Source organism: Hippopotamus amphibius, chromosome 17 (genome assembly GCF_030028045.1).
Source record: "Hippopotamus amphibius kiboko isolate mHipAmp2 chromosome 17, mHipAmp2.hap2, whole genome shotgun sequence".
NCBI classification, from domain to species: domain Eukaryota; kingdom Metazoa; phylum Chordata; class Mammalia; order Artiodactyla; family Hippopotamidae; genus Hippopotamus; species Hippopotamus amphibius.
Genome location: NC_080202.1, coordinates 14,095,284 through 14,115,718, shown reverse-complemented (window position 1 = coordinate 14,115,718; position 20,435 = coordinate 14,095,284). Strand labels below are relative to the sequence as shown.

At 53.1% G+C, this 20,435-nt stretch overlaps 1 protein-coding gene across 1 annotated transcript in view; it reads left to right on the top strand.

The window, feature by feature from the left end:
• NXN (nucleoredoxin) overlaps positions 1-20,222 on the top strand; it is a 145,009-nt gene extending 124,787 nt beyond the window's left edge. Inside the window, exons 4-8 of the mRNA XM_057715918.1 lie at positions 23-123; positions 1,756-1,862; positions 13,700-13,879; positions 15,577-15,701; positions 18,604-20,222. Of these exons, the coding sequence (XP_057571901.1) occupies positions 23-123; positions 1,756-1,862; positions 13,700-13,879; positions 15,577-15,701; positions 18,604-18,786 (696 nt within the window). The 3' untranslated portion in view covers positions 18,787-20,222. The remainder of the gene's footprint in view (positions 1-22; positions 124-1,755; positions 1,863-13,699; positions 13,880-15,576; positions 15,702-18,603) is intronic.
• Positions 20,223-20,435: the final 213 nt, after the last annotated feature.

Below are 20,435 nucleotides of genomic sequence, written 5' to 3'. Positions count from 1 at the left end.
GGATCCCACTCCTGTCTTTCAGTGTCCACCCTGCCGAAGCCTCACCCGGGTCCTGGTGGAATCCTACCGGAAGATCAAGGAGGCGGGCCAGAAATTTGAGATCATCTTCGTTAGTGCGGACAGGTAACACGTGCTGGGGAGGGTGGTGGTGCATCTCCCCTTTTCCGCAGGTGGATGTCTCTTGCTGTACATGCCTTGTCTCTTTAGCTTAGAACTTGGGGGATAGGGATTAGAGAAGACATATCTGGGATGATTGGCAGAGGGACAGATACATTTCATATTTACTCACATAATTGTCTGAAGGGGAGCCAAGAAAAACCCGTTCGTGCTGTCAATATTAAGGGACATCCCAATTCTGGCCTGGGCCATTTGAGATTAGGAGGCGTTTTTTTTTTTCTTTTTCTCATTGGTTCAGCTTTGTGGATGGTGGTGAAAGGATGTGGAGGGGGGAGGATGGAGAGAAAAGAGCCAGAGACAAATGGAATGTGACACCTGTCTTAGCTGGCTCTGCAATCATTTCTCTTAGCTCTGGCCATGTGCTTTTTCTGGGGGCTCTCCTCAAAAGAAGAAAAGCAGACATTCTTCCTGGAGTACGTCAGGGCCTTTTAGCCTCCATCTCCTCTGCTTCTTGCCCTCTCACCGGCTTTACTGATCAGTGACCTCCCTTCATCTCAAAACTCCAGCGCCAGTTCAGACTGAGCCACCAGGCGTGCTATTCACAGAAGGGTCTCTGAGATGCCAACACACTGAGGGCCTTGTGTGCACTGTCGTATCCTTGACGTCTGCGCAATGCCGTGCTTGGTTCATTGGCCTGTGGGCCCTGCCCCTCTCCTCCCACCCTCCACCCCCCGGCCCCAGCTCTGCATGTGAGAGGGTAAGCATGAAGGCATGCCACGGGGAGGAATCAGTATTTTAAAGCTTTAAAAAACATCAACTTTAGGACTTCTCTTGCGGTCCAGTGGTTAGGACTCCACACTTTCACTGTTGAGGCTACAGGCTTGATCCCTGGTCGGGGAACTAAGATCCTGCGAGATCCCTGGGGTACGGCCAAAATAAATAAATAAGTAAATAATAAAAAAAAAAATCAACTTTTTTGAAGTACAATTCACATACAATAAAATGCATACATTCTAGGTATACAGTTCGATGAATTTTGACTAATGTATGTACCTGTGATCCCATCACAGTGAAGACGTAGAATATTACCATCAATTAAAAGGATCCCTCGTGCCTCTTCTCAGTCAGTCCTCTCCCCCAAATTCCAGCCCCACGGATCCCCTGACCTGCTTTCGGTCACTTGATTAGATTTATTGCTCCTAGACTTTCTTAGACATGGTTTCGTAAGTGTATGCTTGGTTAAGTGTGCTGTACACATCACTGTTATGTGCACAGATTACAAGTATCGTGGGGAATGTGGTATCTGAACATCTAGGCTCCTTATAAAAGTAAGACCAGTCCATGCTGAAAAAGGAAAAGTTAAGTGTGAGTTGAACAGGTAGGATGCAGAGAAGTGGGCTGTTGAAATGGCCTGGCATTTCATTTTGGCGTCCACCTGTTGTGTGGAGCTTTGCTTTGGGGTGTGCCCTGAAACGGGTAGAACAGTGTCCTCCCACAGCCTGGTGTCTGAGAAGCACGATGATGAGAAGCCCTGGCATCTATAGGGCCCCGGACATAACTTGGTGGAAGGCAGGGAGGACCCAGTGGTGGTGCCTTGGGGGGCGACACAGCTTTGTCTCCTTGTGTGTGTCTCTGCAGGTCAGAAGACTCGTTCAAACAGTACTTCAGTGAGATGCCGTGGCTCGCGGTCCCTTACACTGACGAGGCCCGGCGGTCGCGCCTCAACCGGCTGTACGGAATCCAAGGTAGGCGTTGCCGACTTGTGGGCTCCTTGGAATCCTGCTTATCTGGGCTCACCGCCTCTTTGGCTTTCCTCCTAGAGGGAAAAGAACATCTTTATTTCCGTGAATGTTCACATTCTTCAGCATCTTAAAAATATGCGGTGGATTTTATGGTATGTAGATTATAGCTCATTAAAGACTTTTTTTTTAAAAAGTGCTTGTCCGGGTGAGACAGCTACTGCTCGCCACCCAGGCTAGTGGGTTCTGACGTGGTTGGGCTGCGGAGAACACATGCCCAAATGACTCGGCCAAAACCCTACCCTGAGGGTCTGTCAGACAGACCTGAGAGTGACCTCAGGCCCTTTGAGCCTCAGTTTCCTCATCTGCAAAATGTGGACGATAAACCCGCCCCAAAGAGTTGCTGGGAGTGTTAGTAGGATAATGCAGGCCCCATACTTCTCGCCGTTCCTGAAACATCATAGAGAAGGCTGGGGGGCTTTTGCCTTTTTGGTGAGAAAATTGATTTCCTGGGTGTTAAAAACTTGGACTTGAAGTACTAATCCCGGTGGTTTTCAGAAATAATGATTACTAGTGAGACAATCTGTGTTTTTAGTCTTCATTATGTGAATACCTCCTTCGCAGTCTTCATCCTGCCAGGTTTTTTTCTAGGTGGCCGGTTAAGAGTTAAATCCATTCTCTTTCTATCAGTGGTACCAGATCCTGGTAACCCTAGAGAGATAACAGCTAATATTTGAGTTCTCAGTGTTCTTTGGTTTATAGGAAGTGGAAAAAAAAAAGACAAATCAAGATCTACCCACAAACTCCACAGCTTGTGGGGGAACTCATCAGGCTCTTTTACCTTTTTTCTTCACCATTTAGAGTAAGCATTGGACTTTGTTAGGAGCTAGTTTCAAAAAATTAATATTTCATTTAAAATTGGTGATTCCCAATTTCAAGTGTGCATAAGAATTCCCTGGGGATCTTGTGAAACTGCGGATTTGGATTCAGTGGCTCTGGGGTGTGGCCGAGATGCTGCATTTCTGGCAAGCCCCCCCAGGTGATGCCAGTGCTGCCAGTCCAGGGACCACACTTTGGGGATTAAGTCCAGGTCTATTCATACTTTGAGAATTCTGGAGCCTTATGCCTCCTATTAATAAAAAAAGATGGAAGCAGTTTTCTTTCCAAACAGAAGTGGAGAGACATGACAGGGTTTACTGGTCCAAAAGGATGGGTACCAGGTTGGTTAATTTCAAGGAGATGGCCAGGGAGTATTTCCTTCCAGCACTCTGCTTGCAGAGAGACTTAATCCATGTATGTCTTGGGGTAGCAGCAGTATTGCTGGAGGTAAGGAATGATCCTAGGCCAGTCGTACTAAACAGAGGGTTGATTTGCCACTTGGTGGGGATAAGTAAAACTTCTTGTCTCTCAATTCACTTATTCATTCATTCAACAAGTATTTGCTCAGGTTCACCCCCCTACTGCTGATTGACCTTGAGCAAGGTACTGAAACTTTTTTTTTTTTAGTAAAATTGGGCAGTTTTAGCATTGAGTACAGAGTAGGCACTTAATATTTAACTGACTGACTTAGGGTGGAAAAAAGGAAATATTTGATTTTATAACCTAAAAAAGATAAACTTTTGGATGTCAAAAAGCTTACTAACAGAAAGGCAACTAACAACATTAATAACACGTATGGCAAAGAATCTATATCCTTCATAGAAAAAAGAGCTTTTTCCAGATACCAGTCCAAAAAGAGAGACAAACAATTTAGTTGAAAATATGTACAAGAGATGAAGTGGGCAATTCACCTGATGCATAGTCAGAATGGATAAGAAAAATATTCAGAATGATTTTCATTCATGATTTACAGATGAAAACACTGAATTTGTGTCTATCACATCTGCAAAGAACTCTACTTTCCAAAAAAAGATAATATCCAAGTAAGGAAGAGAGCAGGCTGCTAGTAGGAATCCAAATCAGGACAAAGTTGCAAGGAGAGAAATTGGCGATGTACACCAGAGGCCTTAAAAATCTATAAAACCTTTCATTTCAAACTCCCACTTGTAGGAATTTATGTTCAGGAGATTACCCTATAGCACCCAGCAAAAACTGAACTTCTTTTGCAGTTGGAGATGCATTTTTGTTTTTTGTTTTTTTCTTTCATCTTTCATATACTTTGGATTTCATCACAGACCATAATTCTTTCCTTGCTTTAGCCCCTCGAAAACTCAAGAGCTGAATCTGTAACCACCTTTAGCAGTTTTGCAAAGCTGACCATTTCTCTGTGTGCCTTTGACGCTAGCTTTGTTTTCTCTTCCTTCCTTGCTTTCCTTTCAGTGGGGTGTTTTCATATTTATATAATCCAATAAAAAATAGAGGCCCTTTTTAAGTGGCCTCAGATCCATTTTGGAAAAAAGGTGGAGTAGATTTAAATGCATAGGAGTCTATTTCTTGAACTCCAACTCCAACCACCAATACTGTACACTGAGCTTGATGAGGAATAAGAAACCAGAAGGATATCTCAGTGCTGCCCTTGAGTGGACAAGATGAGATTTACATTGGGAAATAACTACAGTAGGATGATGTCTTTTGAAGAACTAAAAAGTGTTGGTCAAATAGCCACTTTGTATGAGGGCTCAGAGGACTGAAATTGTCCCGGAGAGTAGAGTAGGTGCTGGGTCTCACTTGGCTGCTCTGCGCGGTCAGGCGGCCTCTCTGTGTGGAGGCATCTTCTTTCCAAGCACACGTCCTCTAGTGAAGCACAGCCTTTTCCTCTCTGAGGAAGGGAGTTGCCCTTTCTTGGATGCAGAGGCCAGTGAGGTCATGTTCTTGGTGGTCGATGCTAAGGCCCTGAGGTCACCTGAAAGTAATAAATTACCAAAGGACAGTCTATGTCATGGATAGCCAGTTTGAGGGTGGGGGTTTCTACCCTCCCTGTGTTCTGTGAGATGCTTCTCGGGGCCATTGGTATCAGGGAGGGCACAGAACAGCAGTCTTCTAAGGAGAGATCACAAGCCCTGCAAGATTCCACACAAGTTTTAGACACACAGCTGAGGCTAGAAGGTGCTCTTCTGTCGGACGTTGGCAGGGCACGAGAAAATTAAATTGATTGTGGGACTTCCCTGGTAGTCCAGTGGTTAAGACTCCATGCTTCCACTTTAGGGGTGGGGCGCGGGTTTGAGCCCTGGTTGGGGAACTAAGATCCCACATGCTGTGTGGTGTGGCCAAAAAAAAAAAGAAAAGGAAAAAAAATTAAATTGATTGTTTTCTGTCTGCCTTTAGAGAGCAGAGAAGGGAACTCTCCTTTCGGATTCTCCAGCTGTCAACATGTAAATATTACAGCGGTAGGAGCCCTGGTTGTTAGGTGTAGCCCAGACAGCCAGGACGCGGGTGACCACAAGTGAGCAGGAAGAGAATGGAGACTTTTCAGAGATGCATTCATTTGGCTCAGCCTCTTAAGGCCTGGCAGTGTGGGGAGAAGTACACATGCAGTTCCCAGACTTCAAGGAGCCCTCGGCTGAGAATCAGAAAGCTGATCTGGAGAGGCCCTGTGCCCAGGCAAGCAGCGGCCGGGCAGCCACACAAAAGAACCCAGCTCTGGCCAGCGAGGGTCCTCTGCAGCCCAGCCCAGCCCTGGCCCTGGCCCGTCCCGCGGCTCTGTGTCTGCTGGCTCTGCGTCTGCTGGTGTACGTTCCCTGCCATCTGTACAAGTCTCTCCTCAGCTTGGACCTGCCTGCTTTCCCAGCTTTCCACCTCCTGCTTCCTCACTCTTGGGGTTCTCTCCCTGGCACAGTGTTTTCTGCCAACTGCTCACTTGATCACCGACCTCTTTGGCTAAGCCTTAGGACTCATTCCTAAAAGCAGCCTGTCAGACATTGCTGGCTAACCTTGATCTGTCCGCCTCTGGCCCTGTCCAGCCAGAGATGCACTAAAGCACGATGCAGCGAGCGTGTGGAAGAGCCACGCTGGATCCTTCTCAAGGCAGCACTTAGTGAAGGGCCATACGATGGAATAATCTGAATCCACGGGAGCCTCTGGCTTGGAGCTCTTGAGCCAGGAAGGCTTCCTGGAGGAGGTGACTCTAGAGCAGGGCCTTACAGAATGGATGGGATTTAGGTAGAGGGTTTGGGACATTCCGGGGCAAAGGCCAGAGTAGGATGTCCATGGTGTACTTACTATAGGGCAGACTGGGTAATCTGGTGACACCACATCACAGAGGGCCTTGAGCACCAGGTTGTGGTTCTTGTACCTGGCCCTTTGGACTTTGGAGCTTTTTGAAAATTTTGATTAAGGAGAGATCAGTGTAGCAGTGCCATTTAAGCTAGACTGGAAGAGAAATCCCAGAGGCACCACGTTACCCTTTGGTATTTCTGATGGACTCGTTAAACTCCTGCTGTGGCCAGACCTCAGCCTGTGGCTCACGACAGGCCTACCTGTGGGGAGAGAGAGGCTGCTCCCTCGGGCTCTAGGGCAGGCGGCCTCTGCAGCCCAGTGCCCACCTCCAGCCTCACAGTGTCCCTTCAGCTTCATGGCATTTTGGGGGGGGTCCCCTGAGTATTAGGGGTCTGGTGACTTAGTAGAAGCACATGCTGTTGAAGTTCTTGGGCAGCATTTTCCATTGATCTTACCAGTCAGTATCCCATTGCCTTTGACTACAAAATATAAGGTAGAGAAAATCCACAGCCTGTTAGGGGGCAGGGCTGCTGAGAAGATGCTTTCGCCACCTTGCACAGGCTGGACCAGGAACAGAGTGATGGGGATGTGGAGCAGGGACTGGCTGGAGACCTGAGGTCCTGGGGCCATCACTTTCCTCCCTGTTGGCATCTCCCATGGCCCAGACTCCTCCCCTGCATGAGTGTCTCTCCCCTAAGCAGACCTGCTTTAGTGGGGGTATGGCCAGCTCTCCTGAATTCCCTCAGTCTCCCTCCTCTCCGCCATGAAGCGTCTCTTGCATCACCAGGTCCAAAACTCAGAATGTCTGTGCCTCTCCCCATCCCCTTTCTTCTTTCTTGCTCAAATAGAGCTCCCACGTCCTCTCCAGGTGTACCACCCCCCAGCACCTCCACGTGTTCACCAACTTGGAAGCTCTCTAAACCCCATCACTTAGGGGCCTTTATGGAGGTTTCACTATGTAGGCATGAGTGGTTAAATCATTCGCCATGGGTAATTAACTCAACCTCTAGCCCTTCTCCCTTCTCCAGATGTTGAGGTCAAAGGTGTGGAGCTGAAAGTTCCAACCTCCTAACCACGTCTCTCTGGCGACCTAGACCCGTCATCTCGTTAGCATCCAAAAAGACACTCTTACCACTTCCATTCCAACAGCCTTGGAAGCTGTTGTGTCAGGATCTGGGACTAAGACCAAATATTTTAACAAAAGATGTTCCTATCACCCCAATCATTCAGGAAATTATAAGGCTTTTAGGAACTCTGAGCCAGGAACTGGGGATGAAAACCAAATATATACGCCTTATTATGTTACAGTATCACGATGTGCACGTACACACAACTCCATACATAAGCAGTCAGTGGAGGGTTCCGCCAACTGTCTGGTCTTCAGCAAATCCTGCAGGGCTGTGTCTGGGAGACCTCTGCTCCCTGCTTGACTCTGTGTCCAGGGCTCTCACCCCACTTTCTGTCTCCTCCTGAATGTTTTCATGAGGGTGCTCTCACAGAGCAGTATCAGGTGTCTTTCCCTGCCCACACCCAAGCTGAGCCACCTCCACCTGGCCTGTCTTTGTGCCTTTCAGTGCGCAAGTGACTTGATCGGACTGTCACTCTGTGTATTGAGGCCCATGAGGGCAGAGTGCCCCTGTGTCATCCAGATGGGCTTGGGTGAAAGTGGGCAATCCTGGAGAACCCAGAATCTCCTGAGCATCTTGGGAGCTCGGCTCAGAGCGCCTCTGGGTGTTCAGTGTCTCCCAACGTCCCGAGGAGGCCTTGCATAAGATATCGCCCCTTCGTTCAGGTGTCCATCCAGGTGGTGGTGGAAGAGTCTGGGTCTTGAGGCTGTGCCCTCCAGTCATCCCTTTCACAGATGGCAGGACCTGCTGCAGGCCTTGAGGAGGCATCTGCTCCCAGGCTGGTCGCTGGTCCTTCAGGTGCTCTGGCCTGAGCCCGGGCCGTGTTATCCAGAAATCTTCACGGGGCCACCTGAGTTCACCAAGGCCTGGCATGTGGCCTCCATCCACCTCCTTTGCCCTGGGGAGTCGCTGGGTTGGCCTCCCTCCTCCCAGCGCTTTGTGCAGACTGGGGAATTTGTAGCCCTATGAGCTGTTGACAAACGCCTTTCTAAGGAAACGGTTTAGACACATTTGGCAAAAGGCAAATCCCATTAGCAATTGTCTAATGCTGGCTGTCAGAGAACACCGTGTTCTTTGAAGGGAGGCTCAGAGCCCCTTCTCTCCTGGGTTAGGGGCCCTTGCTGGCTTTGTTCCTCTCCCCTCCCCCTCCCCTTTTGGGGCTAATGGACAGGGCCTGGGGTGGACAGAGGGCCTGGGGTGGACAGAGGCCCTGCCACCAGGAAAGCAGCGGGGAGAACTGGGAGGCAGTGATGTGAGGCCCGTCACTCTCCCGGGATCTATTTATCTTCTGCTTCTCTGTTGCCCTCTTATTCCTTATCCTTACCCTCTGGCTTTTTCTTCTCCTTTTCCCTTTTCCCTGCCTTTCTCATCCATTTTCCGCCCTCCTCCTCTCTCTTTCCCTTCCTTGGCCCCTCTTCCCTGCCCCTCTCACAAAATGGACTTGAGGCAGAGTCTATTTTCTATAGAAACGAAACATTCAGCCATTGTGTTTTTTGATAAGTAGAGGGCAAGGGGCCGACACTGGTGTTTTTGTAGGCAGATCTCAGTATTTAAAGGGCTGGCGCAGGCTGTCTGGAGCTGGCCCCCTGGGCCTGGGAAAGGCGGCTGAAGGCTGCCCCGGGACCTACAGAGCAACCTCGGTGCTCTTCTCCGCTTGTCTTGTTTCATCCTGAGAACATAAAAAAAGGAAGAACAGGAAAGGACAAGGAATAACATAACAGACACCCATGCGGCCACCACCTAGAACTGACACCTTTGCTTCAGGTGTTTCAGATATCAGTGAACAGGAGCATTAAACACAGACCAAGTGGGTTCCCTTTACTCCTCTGTGGAGCCTTGCCCCTTCTCCCCCGTGTGGGGAGAGCAGTGACATGACCATCCATTCAATGGGAAGCTTCCTCATCTGTTTTCAGATGTTCACTGCGTCTCTCTGAATCCAGGAGTAATGTATCGTCATGCTGGGTGTGTTTTTAGAAGTGTACTTAAGTGCTGACATGCTGTAATATCATTCTGCAGCTTGTTTCTCACTAAACATTATGTTTCTGAGATTCATCCCTGTTGATATTTACATCTGGTTTATTTCACTGCCGTGAGGTGCTTTGTCGTACCACAGCCTGTTTATCAGTTCCACTGTCGGTGGATCCTTGGTTGTTTCTGGTTTTTCTGTATGACAAGAACGCTGCCATTTTAAATGTCTTCTTTGGGACTTCCCTGGCGGTCCAGGGGTTAAGACTCCGCGCTTCCACTGCAAGGGGCGCGGGTTCGATCCCTGGTTGGAGAACTAAGATCCAGCAAGCCGCATGGCGTGGCCAAAAAAAAAACAGTCTTCCTTGTGCCTCCTGATGCGGGCCTACTGGCCAAGTGGGTTCAAGTGGGTCCAGACTCATCCCTTTGACCGCCCTTGGGTTTCTCTGAGCTTCACCACCCAAACCAGCTGCCTTCTTTCTTTCCTTAGCTCTCCCGACAGGGGAAGGTTTGGGAGAGGAGAAGAGGGATGGGATGAATGGAACTGGCGGTTGATGTGGCCAAGGCGTGGTCTGCATTTGTCATCCCACCCCTGCTGCCCTTCGGTTCCTGTTTGATTTTTATTTAATGTTCATGCACTTATCAGGTCATTTAAGAAAACTCAGATATATATCTATCTCACCCACATTCCTGCCTTCCTAGCGCAACTATTTTCACTTTCCTGAGTCCCTTTTGGTCTCTGTATACAACCATATTTCTACGTAGTTGTAATTGTACACGTAGCACTGTGTATTCTGTATTTCCCACTTAACCACGTATTACAAACATTTTCCATCCTGCTACAGTGTTCACGATGACCATTTATTTCCATGACCGCGTAACCTCGTGCCCTGCCACGTGCCCTAACCTGCTCTTCCTGTCCTGGGGTCTGCTTTTCCTCCCCTTTCTCCTCCCCACTCCCAGCAGTCTTTGTGATCACACTGCCATCTAGAAGCAGAGAAAGGAAGCCGGGTTACAGCCCTGCCCCGCTCCGCTCCCGCCCCCCAGGGGGCTGCCCCAGACCCGCCACCTCCTTCGAAACTCCCTCTTCCCTTGGTGATTGAAAACAACCAGTCGCATCCGTGGGACAGTCTCGGTACACATGGCTTTGAGATGGTTTTAAATGCGCACAAATCGGCTCCTCCCAGGAGGAAACAGTGTGGAGCCGGCTTCTTAGGCCCTGTTCTTTCTACTCGAGGTTTTGAGGGAGATGATGAAGGGGATTCTGAGGCACTGCTGTGGTCCCCCCAAGCTCCCCAGGGCAGGGGCCTGGGGCTGAAGCCCTCTCGAGGAGTGTAGAGTGTGTGTAGAGTGTGTGTTCTACGCCCAGAGGTTAAGCTGGGGTGGTGCAAGCCGAAAAAACACCAGCCCCCCCCTGCAAGGCAGCATCTCACCATACCTGGAATCCTCCCTGCAGGTTGACGTCTTCTCTGTATTCTGTTTCTTTAGCGAACTCCCTCCAGCCAGCCTGGAGGTTTCTGTTTATCTTACTAGAGCAAGGCACCAGTCTTCTGTCCCTTCTTACAAGCCAAATGAGCAACTTAAGGATGATGAAAAAATAATAATAATGAACTTATTTATAATAAGAGTTAATATTTACAGAGTACTTACTGTGTGTCAGATCGTCTGCTCAAAAGCATTTTCTACTTGTCATCTTACTTCCGGTCCCGAGGTAAGATAGGAAATTGTCACGACCCCCATTTGACGGTTTGGAAATGAGGCTCTGAGCAGTTAAGTGACTTGCCTGGATCTTCCTTAGAATTCTCACTGTACTCTCCCCCCACCATCCCAGCCATCCCAGCTGGGAAACGACAAGTTCAAGAGAAGCAGAGAAGGACTGCTCCCTTTCATTCCCTTCAGAGGAGCCCCTTGCTGGTGTGGAAGTTATTTTGTACAAAGGCATCGATTAGAAATTTTCCGTTCCCTTTAAGTTTCCCATTAGAGGCTCTGCCCTATTTTCTCCTTAGAAGTCTCTGCTTCGGGGAACCTGCTTTAAGGGAGGGGGGGAGCAGGGAAGACAGGATGATTGGGGGCTGGGGGGGGAAGGGGTAGAGGTGATCGTATCTCAGCCTCCTTCCCCACAGCCTCAGAGACGAGGGAGGTGGGTGGTGCAGAAAGAGTGGGTGCAGGAGTCTACCCTGCCTCACCCGGCTCCTCCATGGGGACGAGCACCCCAGACCCAGGTGCTGAGAGCCCAGCGGCCAGCCTGGTAGAAAGATCAGCAGCTTTTCCAATAGGCAGACCAGACCTCCTGTCCCAGGTTGGCCACTTACTGGCTGCACGAGCTTGGATAGGCAACTTGACCATCTGCAGAAGGAGGAGAATCCTACTTCCCGGAGAGGGTGAGGTCCCACGCCTCGCGTGGAGCACAGAGCAGGTGCCCAGAGAGCAAGCTTCCTTCTCTCGCCCGCTGGTTCACCCCTGGAGGGACGTACACACTTAGGGCTCCAGGGCCAAGCTAACCCAAGATCCAGTGCTGGGAAGGTGGCCTGGCCCAATGTTTGTCGATTCTTTTTCCCTGTCCGTGTGTCGGAAATGGGCTTCTCTGGGTTGAAGTCTGTGGTCATTGTACCAAGTCACTTTCTGTTTATGCTCCACAGTCACACGCATCTTGTCATCTTGGGCTCAAAGCACCAAATACAAGGCGGACTTTGCTTTTGCACAGCCGTGGGGGAGGGGTGGGGAGCCCCGGGGCCCAGGGGAGCTGTTCCTTGGTGGAATCGGCCAGGGACTCCTCAGCAGGCAGCTGGGGGCTCATGTCCCTGCCCTGCCGTCCTGGTCCCCACCGGCAAGAACAGGAGAGAGGCCGCAGCCATGGTAACAGAGAAGCCCCTTAGAGGAGTCACTTGGAGAAACTGAGGCACCAAACCAGGAAGTGGTTTTCTTTGACTTTGGGTTTTACTTTCCCCCGCTTCTCCGTCCGTCCTCTGTGCCTACTTGCCCTCCGCAGACCAACTCGACATCCCATGTCTGGGCTACGAACAGGCCTGCACTGTGTCTAATCATAGCAATGGGCGGGGCCTCGTATAACCCAACACTTGAAATTGCCCAATTTCAGAAACTGATGGACGAACTCTGCCAGGGCATTTTGAGATGGCACGTGGCGCTGGGGCGGCGTTCATCTCAGCTGGCTGGCCTGTCACGTTGTGGGCCCCAGGCCTCTGGGGGTGACATGCAGTTGTGAGGATGAGGCTGGAAGTGCCCCGAGTCTCTTGTGCTCTGATGCACCACTCCGGAGGCCCGGACGGCTCTGGGCGCATCCTGAAAGCCCCCCCGGAGTTCTGGCTGCGGCCACGTGCATTTGTATGTGATGTGTGTTGTGGGAAGGGCAGTCCCCGGAGCCTGCTTCTCTCTGGACCTGTTCCCCAACACGCCAGGCCACTCCTTCTAATAGGTGTGAACATAATGGACTCGTTTTTCCTTTTGAAGACAGGCATACCACCGCATGCCCGCTGCCCCAGCCACCGCACAGGTTACAAAACACCAGGGCTGTATTTCTGGTACCTCAGCATCCCCCCCACGGAGAAGTAAAATGTCAGTGGAGCAAATTACCGACTGAATACTGTGGAATCTATAAATATTAAATTGCTTTGGCTTTCCCTGGCCCATATAAAATTAAAGCTCTGGTCGGCTCCGGAGGGGAGGTAGCTGGATAGTGCAAGGAGAGAGGGGACCAGCTGCCAGTGGAGAGACAAGTGTCCCCAAAGGGCAGGGCTGAGGCTGCCTCTCTGGGCCGTGGGTGGTGGGGGGTAGCCCTGGCTGGAGAAGCAGTGGGGAGTGGGGTGCAAGGGTAGGGAGGTGGAAAACCCACATGAGATTGTAACCCAGGAGGGCTCTCCTCTGATTTTCCATTTGAGGCTTTATGGTGGGTGCGGGGCAATGTTTGCAGGGAGCTTTGTGTCGCGTTTCTTGCCCCAGCCCAGGACTCTAACGTGAGGGCGGCAGCACTGCCATCAGCATGTTCCCTCCAGGGACTGTCCCCCTCAGAGCAAGTGCTGGAACCTTCCCAGGCAGCAGGGCTGGAGATGGTGGCCAGCTGTCCTCCTCCCGTCCAGCTGCCCCAGGCTCCTCCCCCGAGCTCACCCGGGTGGGGCCCTCCCGCCCCGGGTCTGGGCTGGTCTGCGGGTCTGGGCTGGTCCGCGCCCTGTAGCGAGTCCGCTGCGGGGGAGTGTGTGCTCACGCCACCTCCTGAGGTTTGGACTCCCTGCAGGTGGGGGAGCGGCTCCTGCTTCTTGGGGGTCTCTCTAGGATTTTTCTTCTGCTTCTATGTGCTGAGACCCTGTGCTGAGTTCTTCAATGGACAGCCTCGTTGATCTTTAGGTGGTGGTGGATAAGGTGGGAACTGTAGTGCATTCACCAGGTGGCAGCGGAGGTACAGAGGCCCAGAGAGGGGAGGTGACTCGCTCTGGGTTCCATGGAGAAGTGACCTGCAGACTCAAGGGGGTTCCTCAGCTCTTCAGAGGCTGAGCCCGGATTCCATCCCAGGACTGAACCGTGCCTTGGGGGGCTGTCCCATGGACCGTGGGGCCATGGCCAAGCTCGCTCGCTCTCTTGCAGGCATCCCCACCCTCATCGTGCTGGACCCGCAGGGGGAGGTGATCACGCGGCAGGGGCGGGTGGAGGTGCTCAACGACGAGGACTGCAGGGGCTTCCCGTGGCACCCCAAGCCCGTGCTGGAGCTCTCCGACTCCAACGCTGTGCAGCTCAACGAGGGCCCTTGCCTCGTCCTTTTTGTAGGTATGAAGCTCAGCAAGGGCCCCAGGGTGGGACGGGATGGGCAGAGCCCGCGGGGTTGGGGGTGAGGTCCCGTCCCCGCAGCTTCTTTCTGTCGCCAGCAGCACAGAGCCTGGGCCTTTGTCTCCCCAGTGATTTCTTCGTAGTTCTCCCCTGTGGGGGCTGTTCTGGGAGCTGCTGCTGTGCTTTCCTTCCTAGCTGCTCCCGGCTGCCAGCTGGGAAGGAGAGGTCAGGCTGGGAGGCAGCCCTCGGCCCCCCTGATGAACAGACCCATTGTTGGAGGAGGGGCTGCCGCACAGCAGCTGTGAGGGGCTGGGCCCCCTCAGGCCAAGGCTCACCCCCAGCCGCTGCTCACCTGTGCTCTGAGGAGCTGCCCCAGGGCAGCATCTCTGGGGCCAAGAGCTTCTCAGTCTCCCCGCCTCTCCCACTCGGGTGCTGGGGGTGACGGCCCTGCCTGGCAGGAGGTCACAGAAACACCCACTCCAGGCTCCCTGCAGGCCTGTGGGATGACCCTGGTTCCTTCTGCAAACAGAGCAGCTGCTGGCCAAGGGCCACCTTTCCCTCTGCCTTGGGACTCATTGCTTGGTTCCAACTTAAAATAAATCTGGATCCCGGGATCGTGGCTGCTGCTGTGTGCACCTCGGTGAGGGGGCTGCAGAATGCGGGCAGCACCCGACCCCCCATTCTCTGAAAGTCTGGTTCGTAGGGAGCCAGTGTGTGGACTCGAGGGAATCCTGAAGCAGACGGACTTTTGCAGGCTGGCCCTGTGCTAGGAGGACAGAGGCCCTGGGGAGGGATGGCTTCGGGGAACCGTTCACCTCGGGGCTTTCCTGGACACAGGTTCACACGCCCACATCCCAAGGCCTGGGAAACAATTCTCAACTGAGGGACCACAGGGAACCTCACTGGCTGCCTGCAGATGTGGAAACAGGGTCCCAGGGAGGCAAAGGGAGTTCCCAGCATCACCCAGCTAATCAGATGTGGACCTAGCATGTGTGGTGCTGAGCCTGCTCATTGGGCCTCCTGGGCGGTGTGGCACTTGTGGGTGAAGGTCCTCTGTGGGTACCTGTCCCCCTCGCCCCACTTTGCACTTGCTCTCAGTCACAGGGTTCAGCAACAGTGAGCTGTTCCCATGCTGCTGTTTCACTGGAGGCAAGAGATGCCCCAAGGGGGTTCTGGGAGCCCAGTGGGGGGTACTCCCCTGCAGTCAGCCTGTCCCCTCCCAGGCGAGTCCCGCTGCCAGCTGTGAAGTTGGCATGCCAGTGCCCTGGTGCCTCCCAACTGCCACCAAAGCTGCTGGTCAATTCACAGTCCTGACCCACCACCACCACCACCACCAGTTCTGCCATTTCCATTAGGAAGTCAGAGATCCAAGGACACGGCATCTCATTCTGTGATTGAGAGAAAAACTGCCGGAGCTCAGGTCCTGTCTTAGGGGGTGCTCAGCTTTCAAGGTGGGTTTGTGAAGAGCTCAGTGAACAGGATTGTGGTTGCCTGGGCATTAGTGCTGCTTGAGTTCTTCCTGGGAGCGTGGTGCAGGACAGCCTGTGTGTGAGAGCAGTGAGCAAGTTGGCCTGTGCCTGGCGACACCCGCATGTGTGGGGGCTGCCCAGATGGGTGTGTCAGGCCCTGGACCCAGGCACCACTCTGTCTGATGGACAAGCCAGTGCTTCTTTGTGTTTTTGTCTCTCCCATCACAGATTCTGAGGATGATGGGGAGTCCGAGGCAGCCAAGCAGCTGATCCAGCCAATAGCTGAGAAGATCATCGCCAAGTACAAAGCCAAAGAGGAGGAAGCCCCACTTCTGTTCTTTGTGGCGGGGGAGGTGAGTGCAGCTGTGGCCTGGCTCCCAGGCTGGCTGAGCAAGGGGGACTTTTAGAACACGAGTGAGGCAGCACTTGGGGATGTCTGTAGGGGCCCGGGGTCTGGGGTGATGGTGCTTCCAGAAGAGCCCACAGACAAATGTAGCATGAAAAGGTTTCTTCAGTCAAGGAAAACCAATTCTGGCCCCTGCCGCCTCCTTCCCACCTGTCACACATCAGCCTCAGGGCAGCAGGAGGCCCTCCCAGGACAGTGCCCCTCCTGCACCCAGGCTGCTCCCACCTCTGCTGGAGAGCCACAAAGATCGAGATCAACACTTACTTCCTCCGGGCTGGGTCCAAACCAGGCTCTTGATGCTTTACCAAGTGTCTGCTTGGTTAGTCCCCCCGACACCGGCCCGCAGGGGGCTTTTCCCATTACAGGATGCCGGCGGGGATCCGACCACCACTCCGACCTGCAGTTACCCCGCCAGCCCAGGGAGAGTGCTGAGGGTCCTGGCATCCCTGTCTCTCCCACCCCAGGCCTGTCCCTAGAGGGCCTCCCGCAGGGATTCCTCCCGCGGCAGGTGCCTGCCTCCCCCGAGGCGGGGGAGCCTGGGTCCCGCACACGTGGAAACTACGAGATGGTCGCAGCCGCGCCCGAGGTCCCCACCCCGGAGCCACCCTCCACGCATGCGCCACCACCTCCCCCTGCCCCCAGGCACGGGCCTAAGCTGCTTATTGACAGATACATGTTTTGAAGCGGCCCCGCCCTCCTTGCTCCCATCTGTACCTCCAGTTGGTCAGAGCCCCGTGCTCATTTCACGCTGTTTGGATCCCGGGGGACGCCGCGACAGCCAGACACCCCGAACCAGCCATTCATCACCTCAATAGCCGGCCCTGCTCGGTAGGCCCCTGGAAGGCAGCTGAAGCCACCCTGCCCGGCCGTGGGGTGGAGGGAACAAAGCAGGTTCACAGGGCCCTGCCTTGGGGCTCCACAGCCCGCTCCACACAAAGCACAAATGGAAAGCCGCTCTGAATGTATTAAACTCTAACCCCTTTAGCACGGGTCGGAGAGAAAAGATGGGCGCAGAGGAGAAAGGGCTGAGCCAGGGTGGGGGCAGGGCTGGAGGGCTCCTGTGGCCTCTTTAGAAATGTGGCTAAAAAGGAGCGCTGGCAGGTTTCCTGTAGGCCAGGCCCCGAGCCAAGTGCCTCACCTGCACCGCCTGCATGCTCCTCACCCCGGGATTGGGGAATGTCATTGTCATTGTTTCCCAGGTAAGGAAGGCGAGGCTGGGAGAGGGTGAGACTGCTCCACCGAGTCCGGCCGGGCGGGCTCGCGGAGCCCCGTGTGAGCCGTTATTGAATCCCTCTTGCAGGTTTTTACAAGACCTGGGCTCTGAGAAGTTTCTTGTGAAAGTCCCGCATTAAGTGGGTGGCAGAGAGAGGAATGAACGTGAGATCAGGAGTGACTCCAGGAGCAGTGTTCTCATTCCCGCTGCCCGTGCGGTCCAGCAGATGGGCTGGCCCAGCCTGGACCAGGCAGCTGGCCAGAGGCCCAGGGGCATCCGCTGCTCCAGCTCCCCGCCCGCCACCGCCGGGCCTTCCCCTGCTCTGCGCCTGAGCTCCTGGCCTTGGCAGTTGTCTTGGTCCAGTTCTCTGACCTCAGAAGCAAGGCAGCTGGGAGGGGGCACAGGGCGCTGGAACGTCAGGCACCAAGTGGGCACCTCTGAGCCCAGGATGTAGACCCCTCACATCACCCCGGGGCGGACGGGGCTACTGCTTTGTCTTGATCCTGTCCTCTCCTGCAGGCGGAAGTTGCCCCTTCTTAAGCCCTAACAGACATTAAAATTCATCTGCCCGTGTTTGCTCCAGGGAAAGGGGGCTGGGGGGGCAGTGGGCTCTGGGCTTGGCCTCCTAGCGGGAGTTGGATGTACTGTATTCGTCCAGGTGTCTCCCCTCTGTTTATCATGAAGATTGTTTATTAACCCAAATGGAGGGCCTGAATTGGGTGAACACTGCCAGAGATGCTGAATCACCCGGCATTGCTGGGAAGTACGTGCTCTTTATAGAGTGGGGGAAAAAGGCGATCGCTATCATCATTTCTAAAGAATTGCCCTTGTAGAAAGAAATGGTTTTTGTCTCAGAAACCGGTGAGCCTCCTGCTCACCAGCACTGAAGGCCAGGAATGCCCCGAGCCCTTTCTCTGCGGGGCGGCTCAGGTGTTTTCACACAGCGGAGAATTTTGTCAGTGTTAAAGTTAAGACAGCCTGGGGATGGGTATAGAGTCCATTTGCTGTTATCAGCAGCACGAAAGGTAATCTCAGATGGTGGCTCCCTCACAAATCTTTCTCCTTGTCTTTGGATTTCTGTTTGCCTTGATACTTAATAAAGCTGATACTAGGGAAATTCCTCACAACAGTCACTGGGAACGGATGATAAATACAGCAACTTATGTAAACGGCAGTAGCCCTTCAGGGGCTCTGGCTTCTGAACTGGTTGTGCAACTCCTGCCCCCCTGCAGCTGTGGGGGTGGGGGCAGTGGGCTGTTTTGTTAAAAGCATTCCAAAGTTGAAGTCCAGATTGGCCTCGGCCCACAGTGGGGCTGCAGATAATTGAGAGCTGGCTGCAAAAGTAAGTAATCAAAGGACATCCCATTTTTACAAGTTAAGTTGCTTTCATGTTGATAAAGATGATTTGCCTGGGGTTTGGGGTGATTCAGAGAGAGAATTTTATGAACCAGCCCCCACCCCGGGCAGGGCAGGGTCACCTCCTCCCTGTTCTGAGAGCCCAGCTTTCCTGGAGGCCGGCCGCTCTCCAGGATGACAGGGTGGTTCCATTCCATGCCGTCTGCGGAGTCCGGGCCCAGGGGACTCTACCCTCTTTCTTAAAAACTTACTGGTTTTCTTTCCCTCTGGTGACTTCCAGGATGACATGACCGACTCCCTGCGAGATTACACCAACCTGCCCGAGGCCGCCCCTTTGCTTACCATTCTGGACATGTCGGCCCGGGCCAAGTACGTGATGGACGTGGAGGAGATCACCCCTGCCATTGTGGAGGCCTTTGTGAATGACTTCCTAGCAGAAAAGCTCAAACCAGAGCCCATCTAGTGGGGTGCCAGCTTCCCAGGACGTTATTTAAAACTCGTTCTTCTCCTCCCCCTCCCCCCTTCCCTCCACCCTTGGACTTTTCCAGCGTGTCCCGAATCACACAACCCAAGTGTCCAACCTCTCTGTGGTGCCTTGTTTTCTGCATTAACTCCTCAGCTAGCACCCTAGGGTGCGCATCCTCTCCAGCAGCAGAGGAACCACTGTGTTTGGAGACTCTGCTCGGGGTTCGTGGGGCTGGCAGAACCCGGCCAGAACTGGGACTGCAGCGTTCTCTTGGTCGCTAGGTCTTGGTGAAAGATTTGCCAGGGTGTCTTCTGCCAAGTGGACACCAAGGGACAGAGCATTGATGCCCGGGCTCTGCGTCCGGTGCCACTACGCACGCGCAAGGCCCAGGTTTCAGAGACACACGTGCGGGCAGGTGGAGCAGGGAGAGGGCGGCGGCCGCGGTGGCCTCAACGCAGAGCTGCTGGCGGGGACATCGTCTCCTGAGTGACTTGGTGTGTCTTGGTCTGAGGGAAAATCACCAGCTTGTCAGTTGGTTCTTGGGCAGGGGATCTCTGGCCCTCAAAGGAGGTTTGTGTTCTCTGGTGAGGAAGAGAGTAGCTGCGGTCATGTTTCACGTGGTAACTGCTTACTTTGATGGAGCGCCTCCCGTGTGATGAGAAAGAGCTGCTCATTCCTTCCTTTTAGCTCTTTCTTCCTTGATCTTGACCTTCTCCTAGTTTCCGCCTTCTCAGAGGGACAGCCGCTACAATCTTGGAATGTTGTTAGTAAGTTTTCCCCCTTGGACATCTTCCCAAGAAGATGCAGTGGCCCTGCATTCCCAGCGGAGCACAGCTCACCAGCTGAGCCCTGACTCAGCCCGGCTCTGGGCCTGGGGCTGCTCGTGCTCTGCTGAGGGGCCTCTGCCCACCCTGGGATACCCCTGCATTCTCTTTGCTTCTCAAAGCAGAACTTAAAAGAGATAAGAAATTACCAGAAGCCTAGCTTTTTCCTAAGAGCCTGCAGAAAGGGCTGTGCCCTAAGGTGGGAGTGCAGGCCGAGCACAGGTCCGCTCTGCTGGGCCCAGCTCAGCTCCTTGTTCAGACTGAACTGACCACAGAAAGGAAGCTAACAGCTGGGCTCTTAGGATTTGGGCTGGAAAGCTTCACCTAGGGCTTCACAGGGTTTCAGCCTATCTCAAGCAGGTGTTCAGGGCCTTTAAAATAATCTCAGACCTCGTCCCTAGCTCCGCTCACAGCCAATCAAGACCATTTATTTGGAAAACCCAGCCCCCTCCAATTAGCTGTTGACACCGTTGCTCCTTGCTGAGTGGGATTGTTGACTTGTAGTTCAGAGGTACAAATTTAGTTGGTAATTAGACTGCTACTTTTACCAGCCTGAAATGCAATCACCTAGTAAGAAATAAAACAGGCATCTCTGGACGGTATCAACCACTTGGCCTCTCCTGTCCTTCATAACAGAAACCTTTTGGCTTGTGCTGTGCTCCATGGAGTGGGCAGTGGGGGATGGGACATACAGGAGCCTCTTGGCTTTTACCAGATATTGGGCAGGTATGTTTCAGTATTTTTGAGAACTGAGCCCCTACGTGGTCAGCTGTTGAATCCTCCGGAAGCCGGAACACTCATTTGGATTAGAGCCAGAGGCAG